The sequence below is a fragment of the Acipenser ruthenus genome, chromosome 53 (assembly GCF_902713425.1).
Source record: "Acipenser ruthenus chromosome 53, fAciRut3.2 maternal haplotype, whole genome shotgun sequence".
NCBI lineage: Eukaryota > Metazoa > Chordata > Actinopteri > Acipenseriformes > Acipenseridae > Acipenser > Acipenser ruthenus.
In genome coordinates this window covers 1414375-1433097 of record NC_081241.1, presented here as the reverse complement: position 1 = coordinate 1433097, position 18723 = coordinate 1414375, and the positions used below count along the sequence as shown (strand labels likewise).

General features: G+C 40.7%; 1 protein-coding gene across 1 annotated transcript; it reads left to right on the top strand.

Annotated features, from left to right (window-relative positions):
- Positions 1-5174: 5174 nt before the first annotated feature.
- LOC117432848 (tripartite motif-containing protein 16-like) lies at positions 5175-14056 on the top strand. The gene is made up of 6 exons (XM_059016567.1): positions 5175-5923; positions 8104-8199; positions 8377-8610; positions 8765-8924; positions 11998-12063; positions 13166-14056. Exons 1-6 carry the CDS (start codon positions 5336-5338, stop codon positions 13696-13698), a joined length of 1677 nt encoding a protein of 558 aa, XP_058872550.1. The 5' UTR covers positions 5175-5335; the 3' UTR covers positions 13699-14056.
- Positions 14057-18723: the final 4667 nt, after the last annotated feature.

The window sequence follows — 18723 nt, the reverse complement described above, 5'->3', positions numbered from 1 at the left end:
GGGTAATTGTATGTTAAAACAATGTGATATCTTGTAACAATTGTAAGTCGCCCTGGATAAGGGCGTCTGCTAAGAAATAAATAATAATAATACACACTCCTGATTCGCTGGTACAGTACTCCCCTGACCTTCCAACTCCCACCTAATAGGCTCTCGGTAACTGTCATAGCCACACATGCTGCTACATACAGGTAGGCTACCGTATTACAGAAAATAAGCAGCCGCTTGACTTCTAAAATGTCATGAGTCATGTAATAAAACATGGGCAGCGTTTGAAAGTCGTATTAATAAAGATCGCCCTCGTATAAAGGCTGCACTCTTAAGCGCTGCAGTCATCTTGATCAATTTAAAATAAACACAGCAGAGCCAAATTGAAGTAATACGGTAATACAGGGTAGTAACAGCATTTACTAATGTGTTATAAACACTGAATAGATGATATAAGAAATCTGCAATAAATGAAAATATAAAACTGTATATTAGCTGTAAACAAATCAGGACAAATCACATTAAACACACATGATTTACACTTCAATGTCTGAGTCATTTATTTTGTATCTTAAATTAATCTGCTTATTGAAAAAGGTTTTTCATTATTTGTACAAAAAATGGAAACACCTGCCATAGCAGTGTCAATATAGTGTAGGGCCTCCATGAGCAGCCAGCACGGCTCTGATTGGACGTGGCAGGTAGTGATTCTGCAAGGTGCTTTTTAAATTGTGCTGGAGGGATACGGGACCATTCCTCAATGATTACCAGCCTCTAATTCCTTCAGGTTGTGTTGTATTGGGGGTGGAAATCTGCAGTCAAGTCAGAATGGCCCATACATAGAGAGAGTCACATCACTTTAGAGACTGTTCCTTGTGAAAAAACCTCAGTAGTAATTTGTGCCTATTTGAAAAAGGAAGCATCTGCCAACCAAGCACCTCTTATCAGCCCTCTATCAAAGTCTGTCAGATCTATTGCCCTGTGGTCCTGTCGTGACTGAAACGGACTTGTGTCAGGGAGATGCATCTTTTACACATCACACAATACATGTCAGGGATACCATTTCAATCAGGCCTGTGGATGACACAAAAGTGTGTGCTGCATGTAGCAGGTTTTCCAATGTTTTTGTCCCATTTTTTGTCACCATTGAAAAAATCTAGAACTGAAAGTGAAAAATTAAGGGGTTAAAATACCTCCAACACCGAGAAATTATCGCCCCCTGCTGGGAGAAGCAAAGAACTGCAGTTTAGTCTCCTCAATACAAGGGTGGTTGGATAGCGGCTTCCCTTTGATCAAGGTGTTTTTTTTTCAGCATGCTACAGCACTGGGGAATCTGTTCGGTAACAATTTATTTATTCAACATATATATGTGCGTGCGTGCGTGCGTGTGTGTGCGTGTGTGTGCGTGCGTGAGTCTGTTAAACAATAATCTAGACAATGACAAGCATTATTTATATAATTTAGCTACATCTGGTAAATCTATAAACCTGGGGCTTAATGCATACCTTTATACAGGCAATCAATAGATACAAGATGACTTTTCCTTGTGTTATTATTATTATTATTATTATTATTATTATTATTATTATTATTGTTATTATTATTATTATTATTATTATTTTGTTTGTAAATGATCTCATCTGATTTCTGAAATGGTTGGATAATTACCCTCACAAGCACTTCATTAGATGCACTTGGTCTACTTGTTATGCAGTTCAGTTGCAATATTTATTTATTTATGCTTATTTGAACAATAATGTGAATGAAATATCATCACAAGAAAGAAGACATTTCCATGGATATCGTAAATCACAATCAAATTGCATTACATGTGCAATCTGCCCACAGTGGAAAAGCAGAAACGTGTTTTAAGCCTGGCCTTTGTCGCCCTCTTCAGGACAAACTCTGCAGCTGCGCAGAGCCTGATTGAAAGCAATTATTTTCACTTGGTGTGGTTCTATTGGAAATGTAGGGCTCTATTCACACAACCTTCAGGACTCTTCCAAGCACTGTTCTGTTAAAGACTCTTTATGGTTTAAATCAAGTTGTTTAGAGAAGGGGAGCAGTTTATTGTTTATTAATTTTATTGTGTATTATTATTCAAAGCACCGTTGAAGGTCAACAATCTTTATAATCAAGTTTTAAATTAAAACCAAAATATGAATGTAAATAAGCACCATTTTAATAACCTGTTTTATGTTTCTATACTTCAATTAATGTAAACTTTTTTCATGTACTTTTTCTTTAAATGTTTTGTAAAGTTTTAATGTTCAATAAATGTTTTGTTCTGCACCTACTTCTGAAATGAACATAAACTAAGTGGACTGTCAACAGCAGCTGCTCTCTGGAAACGTGAAGTGAACAAAAAAGCTTTGGAGAAAATGTTAAACACACATAAAATATATTCTACTATAACAATGACCACACAGTGTTGCTTTAACTAAACAATAGCAGCAGACCAGCCTATTTCATACAGGTCTTTGTAACTAAACTATACCAGCAGACCAGCCTATTTCATACAGGTCTTTGTAACTAAACTATACCAGCAGACCAGCCTATTTCATACAGGTCTTTGTAACTAAACAATACCAGCAGACCAGCCTATTTCATACAGGTCTTTGTAACTAAACTATACCAGCAGACCAGCCTATTTCATACAGGTCTTTGTAACTAAACAATACCAGCAGACCAGCCTATTTCATACAGGTCTTTGTCCAGTGACTGCTGGGTCTGATGTAAGAAGAAAAAAACAGAGCAATTCAGCCTATTGTATCTTTCAAAGGTTTGCCTGCCAGTTGAAGGAGCCAATGATAGCAGGGTAATACTATTGTGAAGCTGCTCAAAGAACACTACAGGTACAGTCCTGAATCCTCCCAGAAGCTGAGGGTGTGAAGTATAGAAGAACTGAAATGTCCGCTCTGGATAGACAAACACCAAAAAGATAACAAAGTTACAAACTGAATGAAAGGAGGCAGTACAATATTGTGGGATCAAATAAAAGCAGGTTTTTCACATCTTCAGCATGCCCAGCTGGCACGAGCCTGTGAGGCTCTGTTGTCTTCAGAGCGCGAGCTCGGGTTCAAATGATTTCAGTAACTTCTCGACTCTGGGATCAAGCTATCAGACACTTCCAGACGGTTAGTCAAGCTAACAGCCCCTAAAAGACTAAAACATGCCATTTAAAACACATGAAAGCCCCGTGCAGCCAGTCTACCCAGGCTAAGTGCTTGAGAAAGAGAGAGGGAGAGAGGTGTAAAGGGAAGGGGTGTATATCACACTGCTCATAAGAACATAAGAAAGTTTCCAAACGAGAGGAGGCCATTCAGCCCATCTTGCTCGTTTGGTTGTTAGTAGCTTATTGATCCCAGAATCTCATCAAGCAGCTTCTTGAAGGATCCCAGGGTGTCAGCTTCAACATCATTACTGGGGAGTTGGTTCCAGACCCTCACAATTCTCTGTGTAAAAAAGTGCCTCCTATTTTCTGTTTTGAATGCCCCTTTATCTAATCTCCATTTGTGACTATACAGGAGGCGAGAGCGCGCCTGCCTGTGTCTTCCCCCAAGAGGGTAGATAGCAGAGTCTCCTGTATCATTCGCTCCACTGTACCTCCCTCGCTGTGCGATTGCGTGCGCAGCTCTTAAATACGTCATCACGCAGCTCAAGTGCATTTCACTAATCCTTACACCCCTATCACGTGATCATTTCACAACAAATTAACTAAACAGTAAATCTAATAAATAATTATATGGATCGTTTCAAACACACACACACACACACACACACACACACACACACACACACACTCACACACACACACACACACTCACACACACACACACACACACACATACACACACAGACACAATCACATACACACACACACACACACACACACACACACATACACACAAACACACACACACACACACACACACACACACTCACACACACACACACACACACATACACACACAGACACAATCACATACACACACACACATACACACACACATACACACACACACACACACACACACTCTCACACACACACACACACACTCACACACACACACACACATTTTTTTTAGGTAGTATTATTCTCATTCAGCCAAACCATAACTGTAACCCGTAATGTATTTCTGTAGGCTAATTTTGAAGAAACATTCTTTTATTGATTAATTAATTATTTTGATTCTCCTTAATTATTTTCCAGATGTAATCGTTTTTAATCTCATCTCCAAAATGACGTATCATTTTGAATGAGAGCAATCAGCAGACAAATACGTGTTTTATGGGGTTTGTGAATCTCTAAATATACAGGGACAGGACAAGAACTGAAATGTTTGTTGTTTGTGGGCTACATTTCTACTTGACTGATTTTAAATTCTTTCATTGATATTTTCTTTGTGTTTAATCTTTCACACCTCGCTGTGTGAAGGTCTGATGTGGCAGCATGCAGAGAATTGGATGCGTTGTTTTTAATATCCGCGCTATATCAATATGAACCATTAAGATTCTACCCCGGGAACTGAAAATATTTATAACATTAGGAACATGTGGATCCTTTTAGAATTTTTTATTCTCTTGTTACTTGTAATACCTCAGCATTGGAGAGAGCCGACACTTTTAAATATCTAGGGGTTTATATTGACACAACTCTTCAATTTGATAAACCCATTAAAGATGTATGTAGTAAAATTGGAAGGAAGCTTGGAGGATTGTGTGGTCAGCGCCACTGTGTAAGCTTTACAGCAAGGTTTAAATGAGTTACTTGTGTTCCCTATTCTAGACTATAATGATGTGATGTGCGGGTCTGCTAGTGAGGAATCGCTGAAGAAGATCGATACAATGTGTAACAGGATGTGTATCTGTGTGCTCCCGTGTACTCCGCTAGCGCATCACTGCAGCGCGTATTCTACATTAAACTTGCGATCGCTGCTAACACAAGGAATTAGCACTGGAATCGGATTCTCTTTAAAGGGGCACACAACACATTACCAGTTTATTTAAACAGCTTGTTTCTGAGTTTCCCTGTAAATACAGCCTATCGTAATGTTTGAGACACACAATACTTTAATATACCGTCTGGAAAAAGTGCTGCGGGAAGAAAGTCTTTTTTTAATATCATTTGTTTAATTCCTAATTTTAACATTGTAATATTTGTTGGGGGATTTAGAAACAGTTTCATAGAATATCTGATTCGGCAGTTTCTGCTCCCCCTGCTTGTCTAAACCTGGCCTCAGTCCCAAACCCCGCCTCTCAGAGCTTTACACAACTCCAGGAAATCAGCGCAGTGAAGTTTCGTTTCTTGTGAAATCGTCAGTCTCTCTGTCTCTCTGCAGCAGAAATGGCAGAAGCGAATATTCTGGTAGCGCATGACCAGTTTAGCTGTTCAGTGTGTCTGGAGCTATTGAAGGACCCAGTCACTATTCCATGTGGACACAGTTACTGTATGGGGTGTATTAAGAACTGCTGGGATCAGACTGATCATACAGGTGTCTACAGCTGCCCCCAGTGCAGAAAGACCTTTACCCCAAGGCCTGTTCTGGGCAGAAACATCATGCTGGCTGAAATTGCTGGAGAATTCAAGAGGAGAAGACTCAATCCTCCTCCTGCTCAAAGTTATGCTGGACCTGGAGATGTGCCGTGTGATTTCTGCACTGGGAGAAAGTTCAAAGCTGTGAAATCCTGTTTGACGTGCCTGGCCTCTTACTGTGAAACACACGTCAAGCCACACAGTGAGGTTACTCCATTAAAGAGGCACAAGCTGATCAATGCAATTGGAGATCTGGAGCAGAAGCTTTGTGCTGAACACCAGAAGGTTTTGGAGGTCTTCTGTAGAACCGATCAGACGTGTATTTGCTTGTTGTGTACACAAGATGAACACAGGAGCCATGATACAGTCACAGCTAAGAAAGAAAGGCGTGTGAAACAGGTAAGGGTTTGAACCATTTCCTTGTCGCTATCCTAGAAGATAAGAATTCCCAGGGATATTTAACATGTCTGTTTACTAGGTTATACAGTTTCACATCAGATCAGATTTTAATTGTATATTAAGAGCTATTTAAAGAGCCCTAGTTTTTTAATTGCTCTACCTAAACTATGATGTACTACAATGTATTTCAGGGTGTAACAGGGATGTTGTTATGGGTGTGGCTATCGCTGATTGACAGGAGAGACACAGGAGGTTTTCTTTGATTCAAAAAACACAAAACATTCAAAATAAAACACTGCTCGAAAACAACTTGAAAATAAAAGTTGACCAAACAAGAAAGGAGGTCCCGCTTCAGGAACAGTCTCCCTGACACCTCCTCTCTAGACTTGGGTGGGATTAAAATCCTGGATTTGAATATGCCCTGCCATATCTAGCACACACTTGATTGGCAAAAACTTGATTTACAATTAAATAAATATACGCTATTTACATGTACAGGACCTCAGCCCTGCCTCACAGGGTAAGAAGGATTTGTTCAGCTGTTTTGTGGTGCATTGGAATTTGTAGTGTAAAATTAGCATGATTTATATTCCTAGTGTTTTTATATGTATCTTGCAACTTAATAAAATCATAGATCAGTTTCATTGTTTAAGATATTATAGTTTAATTGGTAACACTGTTTAAAAATGACATTCCCAGAAAAGTCAAGCACCTAATTTAAAAAACAAAAATATGACCAAGATTAATTGAGAGGAACGCGAAGTTACAGAGAGAACTGCCAGTGACTCTCTCTACAGCACGGATAGATTACGTGTTTTCAGGGTATTGGCGCAGCAAAAGTAAATCAGATGAAAGCACCATTTCACTTTTAATTTGTAGTTCCCAACACTCTGATGTGAAATGTAGAAAAAAGTAAATCCCTGTCATACAGTAAGAGAAACAAGTCGCCAAAGGAAGGTAACAATGTCCATCTCCTCCTCCTTCTTCTTTTCGTGTTTTATTTATTTAGTGTTTTATTTTCTTTGCAGACCCCAGGCACTTGTATCCACACATATGTATATTACAAGACATCCGAGTTTAATGACAATTAACAATTAACGTATATTGTCGACATGGAAATATGCTGGGGAACACACTTATTGTGATGTCTGTATCATTTATATTAAACGATATATATATATATATATATATATATATATATATATATATATATATATATATATATATATATATATATATATATTAAAATGAACTCGGGGTTTCTGTGTGTTTAGGCCTTTTTTACATTTCTTCACAATTTGCAATTCTATTTTAAATTCCACGAGTGTGTGAATCCTCCCTATTGAACTGTAATATAGCTTTAAATCCCACGAGCAAGAACAACCCTCCGTTTCTAATTGTAATCTCGTTTTAAATCTCACAAGCGTGTGCAATCCTCCAATAGAAATGCAGGAATGTGCTGCCACTCAGTTTAAAGTATTCAGAATGAATCAATGATAGATACAAGTCAGGAAGGAGGTTCATTGCCCGACTGCACTGGGAAAGGTTGTTTTTTTGTTATTCTTTTTAGGTTTTATGTTACTTTATTGTATTTTTTCACATGGAAAGGGGTGAAGTCAACGTGAATTGAGTTACCATTTCCAGTGTTTTTCTGGTGTTTATTGGGTATACACTGATTTCATTGTTTTGTATCAGGGCTGTTTTATCTGTGTTTATCAGATAAAACCAGAAATCAGAAGCTCTAAATATCCAGTTTCCTAGGTGCTTGACAAAACAAACATGTAACACATGCTAGATCAGCCATCATTCACTGTTACTAGTAAGAAACAGTACCATCTAGTGGACAGCTACTGTGGATCAAGTGTCCTTTTGTATTGCTTGCAGCTGTGCACTAGATGGTGTTGTACCTTACTACTATACACACATGTTGTCTGATCTAGCCTGTGCTACAGATGTCTATGGCGTGCAACTGGAACTGAAGAGCAAAATATATTCAAGATCAACTGAGAATTATTGCAAACATTGTAAAGAGGTAAGGGGACAAGAAAATAGAAAATATATATAAACTCAATGATTCTGTCAGTTTCAATAGCATACTTAAACAGGCCTGTGATGGGTGTGAAAGGATATCACTCAAAGCCCCATTAGAAATGTCACTGTGTCACTGTGTTTCTACACAGAAGCAGCTGGGAGAGACACAGACAGAAATACAACAGAGAATCCAGGAGAGACTGAAAGAAATTGAAGAGCTGAAACAGGCTGTGGAGTCACTGAAAGTGGGTATTGACAAGAGGGGGGTATTATTATTATTATTATTATTATTATTATTATTATTATTATTATTATTATTAACAGGTGGACTGGAACACATCTGCAGAAGTTTACTGTCTATGCCTGATGTGTTTTTGATATCAATTCTAACCATGTCTCCTCTACTGTGTTCTTTCACTCAGAGATCTGCATGCATAGAAATAAAGGAAAGTGAGGAGATCTTTACTGAGCTGATCCGATCCATTGAGAAGATCCACACTGAGGTTATTGAGCTGATTGGAGCTAACGTGAAGGCTGCAGTGAATCAGGCTGAAGGACGCATGAAGAAACTGGAGCAGGAGATTGCTGAGCTAAGGAGGAGAAACGCTGAGCTGAAACAGCTTTCAGAGACAGAGGATCACATCCATTTTCTACAGGTAACATCACTGCTTGTTAGAAAATATCAAGTCCATAACTGGGACAGTTTCAGACAGACCTATCCAATTGAATGAATCCTTGCTTTTCCCCAGGAATGTTTTGGACCCCATTCTGTTTCACTGAAAACTCCTTTTCTCCACTTTCCTGTTGTAGAATTTCCAGTCTCTCTGTGCCCCTCCTGAAGCTGGAGACTTACCCAGCGTTACTGTCAATACAGACATCTCTTTTGGGGCTGTGAGGAAAGCTGTATCTGAACTTAAAGACCATATTGAGGACTTCTGCAAGGGGGAATTAGTCAAAATAACCAAAACAGGTTGGTGTGAAATAGATTCCTTTGGTAGAGATTTCTCAAATAGACCATGGCTTGAGGAGGGGCAGGACTTGCAAGACATTAATAAAGACCTCTTGCAGGTTGTTGGCTATATGAATATTGCAGCAGGGAGGAATGAGCAGGGAGGTGGGTAAATGAAGGAGGGAGCAGAGAGGAGGAAGCAGGAAGGAGAGAGCAGTGACGCGTGAGCAGGGAGCATGAAAGAGAGGGAGGAGGGAGCAAGGATTAGGGAGCAGGGAGCATGGAGGAGCTAGCAGGGAGGAGTGTGCATACAGGAGGGAGGAGGAAGCAGGGAGGAGGGTTCATAGAGGATGCAGCAGGGAGCATGCAGGAGAGATCAGGGAGCAGGTGAATTGTGTGAATTGTGACAGGAGTTAAATTAGGTGCGATCCTTATTTTTCCATTTTAAACGTGATTCAAATGCGTTTGTCTCTAGACTGATGTGAACTGGGGGAACGCTAATCAAAGTTTATCAGCGTTTATATTTATGTCATGTAAACTAGATAACTCCGCTATTCAGAAGAAGCTTCTTTTTATACATGGGATACAAAAAGAAAAACTGTGTCATGCAAGATCTAGCAAAGTTATATTTTGAAAAACCACGATGTGAAACACAGAGCACAGAAATGACACATTTTTGCATTGTCGTTGAGACACTAATGACTCAATAATCATCAATTGAATTTGTAAAGGGGGGGGTGCAAAGGACACACACACACACCCTGCCTATCACACAGACTCACACTCACACGCTGCCCCATGCAGTATTTTTATAATCTCAGGTAAGCAATTTTTTTCCTTACTCTGCTTAGTTTATGTCAGTGCGTTTTTAGACCAGAGAGTGAACTCCATTACGAATTGTATTTAAAATAGCAATCACTTTGATAAGGTGAACACCGTTTAAAATAAGGTTTGCATTGTGTGAGACAGTACAGAGAAAACCGCGATTGCTGTGGTCTGTACTAGGAGTGATAGGAGACTGCAACCGAAGAGAACACTTTGAACTTGTAACTTAAAAACAGCACGTTCCCTTTCAAGCACGAAATGGGTATCAACCCCTTTAAAAAAATAAATAAATAAAAATACATTTAAAAAAAGAAACTCTTCTGATAATAAGCTGACGTTTCCTGTAGTTTTTCAGGTGTTGTGGAGCTGAATTCTTCTTCTCTGCAGAGTGACATTCCTGTTTTGTTTCTGTTTTGTTTTTTAGTCGTCAGGGTTTCCATGGCAATTCTTAGGGAGCGTGTTAAAATGACGCGCTTTCACGTTTCTATTTTTCCATTTCTGTGTTCACGGGTTTGTTCTGAGGGTGGTTGTGTTTGCTCACATTTCTGTGAACCCTTTTTGTGTGAAGTGGATTCCCTTCAGTCCGAATCAGAGTGTATTTCAAAGCCCGTTGGTGCGGGTCCGGGTGATTTTTCGGGTGTCCGGTTTCTCCATGTTCGCGGTGACTCCCTCATGGAAATGCAGCTCTGTCCTCAGATGGGATGCGGAGCGGCTGTTGCCGAGGTGGTTCCGATGTTGGAAACGCGGGTTTCTCTTGGATTGATCAGGGAGGGCTGGACGGGTTTCTTTATCAAGCGCTCCCGAGAGGATTGTGGGATGTGCTGCTGTTTAATATAACGTTATAACTACATTAATAACATACGCGTACAGACACCTTACAGCACGCTGCTAAAGAATAAGAATCACACGAAGCTGAATAATGTATAAAGAGATATTAAAAATAAAACATGTCTATATATGTTCGTTGCTGTGAGGGCAGATTCACATCCCAGCGCTTTGGTATCTCTGGGTTTGAAACGGAGCTCCATAAGTGTAACACCTATTATTATTAATATTATTATTATTATTATTATTATTATTATTATTATTATTATTATTATTATTATTTAGTTTTATTCATCAGTGATATAAAAACATTATTTCTATTGTGTGTGTGTGTGTGTGTGTGTGTAAACATTATTTTTTAAACTATAATAACGTTCCACTGCGGCTCTCAGTGATGACGTTTCATGATTGCTTCAGCTCACATTCAGCAGTTTCCTCAGGCTGTGTGACTGACATATAATCTGACCAATGAAAACGCAGAAAGGGTGGAAACGGTTGTATTATTGGCTGATCGCCCCAAAACACTAAAAATAACGTCTGATAACTGGTGGAGAAGGGAGGAGAGAGCAGGGAGGATGGAGGAGGGAGCAAGCAGGATGGAGCAGGGAGGATAGAGGAGGGAGGAGGGAGCAGGCAGGAGGGAGCAGGGAGAATGGAGGGGGGAGCAGGGAGGATGGAGGAGGGAGCAGGGAGGAGGGAGCAGGGAGAATGGAGGGGGGAGCAGGGAGGATGAAGGAAGGAGCAGGGAGGACAGAGGAGGGAGGAGGGAACAGGGAGGAGGGAGCAGGGAGGAGGGAGCAGGGAGAATGGAGGGGGGAGCAGGGAGGATGGAGGAAGGAGCAGGGAGGACAGAGGAGGGAGGAGGGAACAGGGAGGAGGGAGCAGGCAGGAGGGAGCAGGGAGAATGGAGGGGGGAGCAGGGAGGATGAAGGAGGGAGCAGGCAGAATGGAGGAGGGAGCAGGCAGGATGGAGGAGGGAGCAGGGAGGAAGGAGCAGGGAGGATAGAGGAGGGAGCAGGCAGGAGGGAGCAGGGAGAAAGGAGGGGGGAGCAGGGAGGATGGAGGAGGGAGCAGGGAGGAGGGAACAGGGAGGAGGGAGCAGGCAGGGGGAGCAGGGATGATGGAGGAGGGAGCAGGGAGGATTCAGGTGGGAGCAGGGAGCAGGCAGCATGGAGGAGGGAGCAGGGAATAGGGAGCAGGGAGGATGCAGGTGGGAGCAGGGTGGATGGAGTAGGGAGAAGGGAGCAGGGAGGATGCTTGTGGGAGGAGGCAGGAGGGTGGAGGGAGCATTCAAGAGGGAGAAGGAAGCATAGAGGAAGGAGCATGGAGGATGGAGGAGGGAACAGGGACTGATGAAGCAGGGAGGAGGGAGTGATTTGAGGATGGTGCAGACAGTGACTGTTGTATGTTTCAATTCTATTTCTCTCTCTTTTTTTCTGCCCAGTGAATGAAGTTGCAGTTTACAGTCTGCAGGCTCCAGAGCCAAGGAACAGAGCTGAGTTTTTAAAATGTAAGTCTGTTTTCATTGAAACATTTGATTGAAAGATGTGTCACTCCATTGTGAGAAGAGCTAACACTACAGAACAGGGAGGGGTGGAGCTTGAGGGCAGCAATTATTATTATTTATTAGTAATTGTGAAGCCATTAATCTACACTCCTCTCCAACAAGTATTGGTTCAGATGAATACATGCAGAATGACTGGGGGAGGGGCATTTGTTGCCTGTTTTTCCACTCAGACCTTTCTCTCCCTAAATATCTTGGTATCCCTGAATAGATAATCATCCCATCTTTTAATACATGTACAATGCATGTGAAACCAGTTGTGGGGTAAAATGAACAGCTATCCCTCCCAGTCATCCTGTGCTGGTAGTAAATGTGTATTGCAGTATCACTGCACTTGTGGGATGGATTGCTCATTAAAATATTAGACAGATATTTGAAGAGTGGATGATATTCTATTGAAGATATTTAGTAAGCAAGGGGTCTGAGTGGGTAAAATGGCAACACATACCCTGTAGGAACATTAAGTGAACTGTAATTGTATGCAGAGCTGCATTTGATTGGTTCCAATTGAAGAAGTTTGATAAGATCGAGGAATTATAATGAACAAAACAATCAAACAGCAAGAGGGTTTAAAGGGTTCATAAGGTCCTTTGTATTTTATTGTGTTGCATGTTCCCATGTGTTGCTACAACTGTTTACGTGAGGTGTGTGTATTGTTTTAATTATTTTTATTTTTTTTACATTTTGACCACTTTTTTATACTTATAGATAGCTTCACATGTAACTGCATGGGCCTCTCAGAACTACATTTCCCATCATCCTCCTGCTCACATATGTAATTGAGATGGAATTACCAGTGAGCAGCAGGATGATGGGAAATGTAGTTCTGAGAGGTCCATGCCGGTCCACGGGAAGCCATCTTGAGGAAGAAAATGCAATTTAAAAGTTTAAAAAAGTGGTCAAAATGTATTAAAAAAAATAATTAAAACAACACACACACCTTCCATAAACAGGATGTGAGGATGCAGCAGACAATGACTGTTGATTTTCTCAGTGATTTGACTTTTCTAACCGTCTCTCCTCTACCCGTCCTCTTCTCTTCAATCAGATTCCTGTCAGCTCACACTGGACCCCAACACAGCGCATAGAAACCTCTGTCTGTCTGAAGGGAACAGAAAGGTGACATGGAGGAGAGAGAACCAGAGATATCCTGATCACTCAGAGAGATTTGATAGCTGTGCCCAAGTGCTTTGCAGAGAGGGTTTGTCTGGGACTCGCTGTTACTGGGAGATTGAGTGCAGTGGGGGAGGGGCTTCTATAGGAGTCACATATAAAGGAATCAGCAGGAAAGGAGGGGATCATTCCTGTCTCCTTGGATTCAATGACAAGTCCTGGAGTTTGTTCTGCTCTGATTCCAGTTACTCTGCCCGGCACAATAACAATCACACTGTAATAACTGCCCCCCGCTCCCCCAGAATAGGAGTGTATCTGGACTTTAATGCCGGCACGCTGTCCTTTTATGGCGTCTCTGACACAATGACCCTCCTGCACAGATTCCAAACCACATTCACTGAGCCGCTCTATCCTGGGTTTTGGCTTTGGGATTATGAATCCCCTGTAACAATCTGCCAGCTGAACTAGACTGTTTTGTGTTGTAAGAAACCCTTTGTATTGAACTCCCTGTCTGTCCTCTCCACTCCTCGGGTGAAGGGAATGTTCAATCTGACACAACTTTGGATGAAAGTTAGGGGGTAAAACGGCGCCACCTGCAGAGCGAAACGAGGTGAATTATTTGTTTTTAGCAACGAATGGATTTCATACGAAGTAACTGTATTTAATTTATTTTTTAAGAATTGTTATGTTTTATATATATTTTAAAAAATGGCATCCAATACTCAGTGCTGTAACAGCTTTAAAAAAGTGAACTTAAGTTTGCTTTATTGTGTGTGTGTTTTTGTTCTTTGATTTCAATAAATTTTTGTTCTGTTTATTTTTTTCAGATTTTAGTAATGTGATTAAATAATAAAAAAAGTGATTAACTGAATTTTTCTTATTTAGTATTAAACACTCAAATGAGAATGAGAAAGAAAGAAATAGAGAGAGGGGAAGGTGAGAGAAAGAGAGGTGTGGTAAAGCATAGGGAAGCATTGTAAAGCACAGAGAGGTGTGGTAAAGCATAGGGAAGCATTGTAAAGAACAGAGAGGTGTGGTAAAGCATTGGGAAGCATAGGGAAGCACAGAGAGGTCTGGTAAAGCATAGGGAAGCATTGTAAAGCACAGAGCGGTCTGGTAAAGCATTGGGAAGCATTGTAAAGCACAGAGACGTCTGGTAAAGCATAGGGAAGCATTGTAAAGCACAGAGAGGTGTGGTTAAGCATAGGGAAGCATTGTAAAGCTCAGAGAGGTCTGGTAAAGCATAGGGAAGCATTGTAAAGCACAGAGAGGTCTGGTAAAGCATAGGGAAGCATTGTAAAGCACAGAGAGGTCTGGTAAAGCATAGGGAAGCATTGTAAAGCACAGAGAGGTGTGGTAAAGCATAGGGAAGCATTGTAAAACACAGATAGGTGTGGTAAAGCATAGGGAAGCATTGTAAAGCACAGAGAGGTCTGGACTCTAACCCTGGGCTTGAGACTCAGCTCAGTGATTTGGATTCCTGAACAGCTTCTTAGTAAAGGTATTATTCAGCATGCCGCCGCACCGTGAACTAATAAGAAAAGACTTTCAGTACCTGGCAGGCTCTTGTGACATATCAGGCGGGTCATTCTCTTTACTCCTTCTTCTTCTCCTTGGAGTCGGGTCCATGCCTCTCTCTACTGAATCACTCGTTCCTCAGTTAGCTGTGTTTCTCCTCTGCAACACAATTGAAACAAGTCCGTTGTTAAAGAGTACAGCGCTTCAAATGTCATTTTTCTTTCTCTTTCTTTAGACTGGCCCCTTATCTTTTCATGCTGTTTGAAATCATCCCGACCGCTTCTTGTTATCACAGTTACTCAAATGCTGTGTTCGTTTTTGGAAACGTCTGTGTTGCTAATTGAGTGCCATGGGAGCATTGTATTTTAAAAAAAATTGTATCAATTAAGATTATGTTTTATTTTGAATGATTCATTTTGAACTTTAAATATAAAGGTTAATACTAACAGTTACAACAGCACTTAATAGGAAAAAAAACGATGATCTTTTTGTATGTTTTGTCCAGTTGTTCTGCTTGGATTTTGGTGTCTGACCAAATTTATATTAGAGCTTGAGTTTCTTGCACTGTTCATGTCGTTAGGGTTACCCGATTTGCCCTGAAAAACTAAATAAGACGTTCTTTTTCTCCAAGTCACTGACGCAGAACCAAAATAACAGTATTGTGCGGTAAAGAAACAAGGACCAGGGGTCGCAAATGGATATTAGATAAAGGGGCATTCAGAACAGAAAATAGGAGGCACTTTTTTACACAGAGAATTGTGAGGGTCTGGAACCAACTCCCCAGTAATGTTGAAGCTGACACCCTGGGATCCTTCAAGAAGCTGCTTGATGAGATTCTGGGATCAATAAGCTACTAACAACCAAACGAGCAAGATGGGCTGAATGGGGCCTCCTCTCGTTTGTAAACTTTCTTATGTTCTTACGTATTTAACACAATAATAGTTTTACCAAATTATAGTGGAATAGTTGTATGCTTGTGTCTTTAGGAAATATCAGTTTACAAAAGCTCCCTTATTTTGAAGACTCCATGTTCACAAGTATGCGGAAGCCCCTTTGGCAGTCAGCATGCTCTGACATCATAAGTCACATGACCGGAACCTGCGTGACGTCGAGTTATTTTGCTTAAACATCAATAATAACCGAACAACGAAGAAGAAGAAGCGAAAAGGACGGAAAATACAAAGAAAAAATGATGTAGCCTATCATTGTGATAAGATGAAATATTGAAGAACCTTGACAAGATGTTTTGCCGGTACGCAGTTCCGGGCCGTACCGGCTGACTTTCACCTCTGATTATTATTATTATATTTATGTGTGTTATTATTATTATTATTATGATTATTATTATTATGCATATAGTTTTATTATCCACTATCCTCAACAATACGAAGTATAAAATCGACTCGCACAAGCGCTCCTCTTCACTGTAGCTGAAGCGAGCTGCGGGTCACATGACACAGGAAGGAAATGTCTTCAAAGCAGTTCCTTGGGTTGGGCAGCAGCTGGTTCATGACGAGAGAGAAACACAGACCTGTTCAGAGTCATGCGAGTCACGAACGACTTTAAATAATCCTGTGTGTGTCTTTATCTCACCTCGCTCGACCCGCTGACAAGTCTTGACAGCCCGCTATTAATAATGAACCGGGGAAATGCTGAGGTTCCCAGGCAGCTCTGGAGACATCTTTGTTTCCTCCTCCTTGAAGTCCTCTCCGTGTCTGTATCTCCGAAATCACTCGTTCCGCAGACAGCTGTGTTTCGACTGTGCAACACAACTGAAATCATTAACGAGGGGAGCACAGAGCACCCCGATATACTCACAGCAGAACAGCCTCCATTCACAAAACCTATAGCAACGCGATCATTAACGAGGGGAGCACAGAGCACCCCGATATACTCACAGCAGAACAGCCTCCATTCACAAAACCTATAGCAACGCGATCATTAACGAGGGGAGCACAGAGCACCCCGATATACTCACAGCAGAACAGCCTCCATTCACAAAACCTATAGCAACGCGATCATTAACGAGGGGAGCACAGAGCACCCCGATATACTCACAGCAGAACAGCCTCCATTCACAAAACCTATAGCAACGCGATCATTAACGAGGGGAGCACAGAGCACCCCGATATACTCACAGCAGAACAGCCTCCATTCACAAAACCTATAGCAACGCGATCATTAACGAGGGGAGCACAGATTTGTAATTACCAGTAAAATGTAATGTTTCTATATTCCAATCTGTGCCAAACGTCACTTTAAAAACCCGTGTATTATGAATGTAAAGCCTAGACCGGGTCTGTCCCGCGACACATCCGTTTCATTTACACTGTAATGCGGACTCACATGAACATAATATTTCTACCTGTGCTGAGTGGGAGCTGCAGAGGGGGGCTGTGTTTTTACGTAACTTTAGTTAAACTGCAATAAACTCTCTGTCAGACTTTCTGTGTCCTCACCTCGGACTGTATAAAGCAGGATAGGACAGTCAATCCCGTGATGCAGTTTGGTGCTCAATTACAGGCGCCATTTGTGGAGCCCACTCAGTACTGAATACATTGCGGAGATGCTGTGGAGCCCACTCAGTACTGAATACATTGCGGAGATGCTGTGCTGCAGCGCCAGGATATACCAGTATTTTTTTTTTTTATAACAATAGAAAATATTGTTAATATAAATTGCCTGCTATTTATGCGAATTCATGCTTGATTATGTCAAGAAACATTTTGCCAGGCTAGCGCGAATACTTTAAAAGCATTGCGAGCGCGCAGTGAAAGAGCTCTACGGGCTCCAGAAATGTGTCACTGTTTACTAACTCCGCCCACTTGTGACATCATTGTCCTATCGTTCTTTATATAGTCCTAGGTCCGCCCCCAGTGCTATTGGCTGATGTCGACACACATTATTCAAGAGTTCTGTCAGACTTTCCATCAAGCAAGACTTTCATTCGACGCGCGTTTTATGGAGCCTTATTATCAAAGCGGCCGAATTATAATTATACGATTTTAAACCATCAAAAACGAAACCTGCCGAACCTCTGGAACCAGGCCGATAAAAAGAAACTCAAAACTGGATGTCAAAAACGGAAGCAAAAGACGACAAAAAAAATAAATAAATAAACTGCAATAAACACACTGTCATTTCAGATGTAATGCATTTCCATCATGTTTTAATGACTTTCATATACATTTCTTATGTGATTATCTGTTGAATATGCATTTCAAATGTGATTCGCATGACTCATCTCAAACACATACACATGTAAAATATGTTTTAATACAATTCTGTCACAATGTATTGCATTCTAATACAATAAATCTGTGTAAATTTCCAGTAGGGAATATCCAGATATAGATACAAAATCTACATTAACAACAGGGGCAAAGTGACGCAAAGGAAATCCCATTCACACCAAACCAGATTCACTTTACCAATAACAAAAACACACCGCTCTGTCGCTTCTATTAATCATTATTATTACAATATTAGTATTAATTTCTTAACAGACGCCCTTATCCAGGGCAACTTACAATTGTTACAAGATATCACATTATTTTTACATACAACTACCCATTTATACAGTTGGGTTTTTACTGGAGCAATCTAGGTAAAGTACCTTGCTCAAGGGTACAGCAGCAGTGTCCCCCACCTGGGATTGAACCCACGATCCTTCGGTCAAGAGTCCAGAGCCCTAACCACTACTCCACGCTGCTGCCCTAGTTGTTTATAAATGATCTCTTTGAATTTCTGAAATGGTTGGATAATGTATTTTCCTTGAGATTATTATTATTATTATTATTATTATTATTATTATTATTATTATTATTATTATTGTGTTTTAATTGTTTTTAAATTATCTCATCGGATGGTTGTAATGGTTGGATAATTGCCCTAACAAGCATTTAATTAAATGCATTTCGTCTACTCATTAGGCAGTTCAAAGTTTCAATATTTATTTATTTATTGCTTACTTGA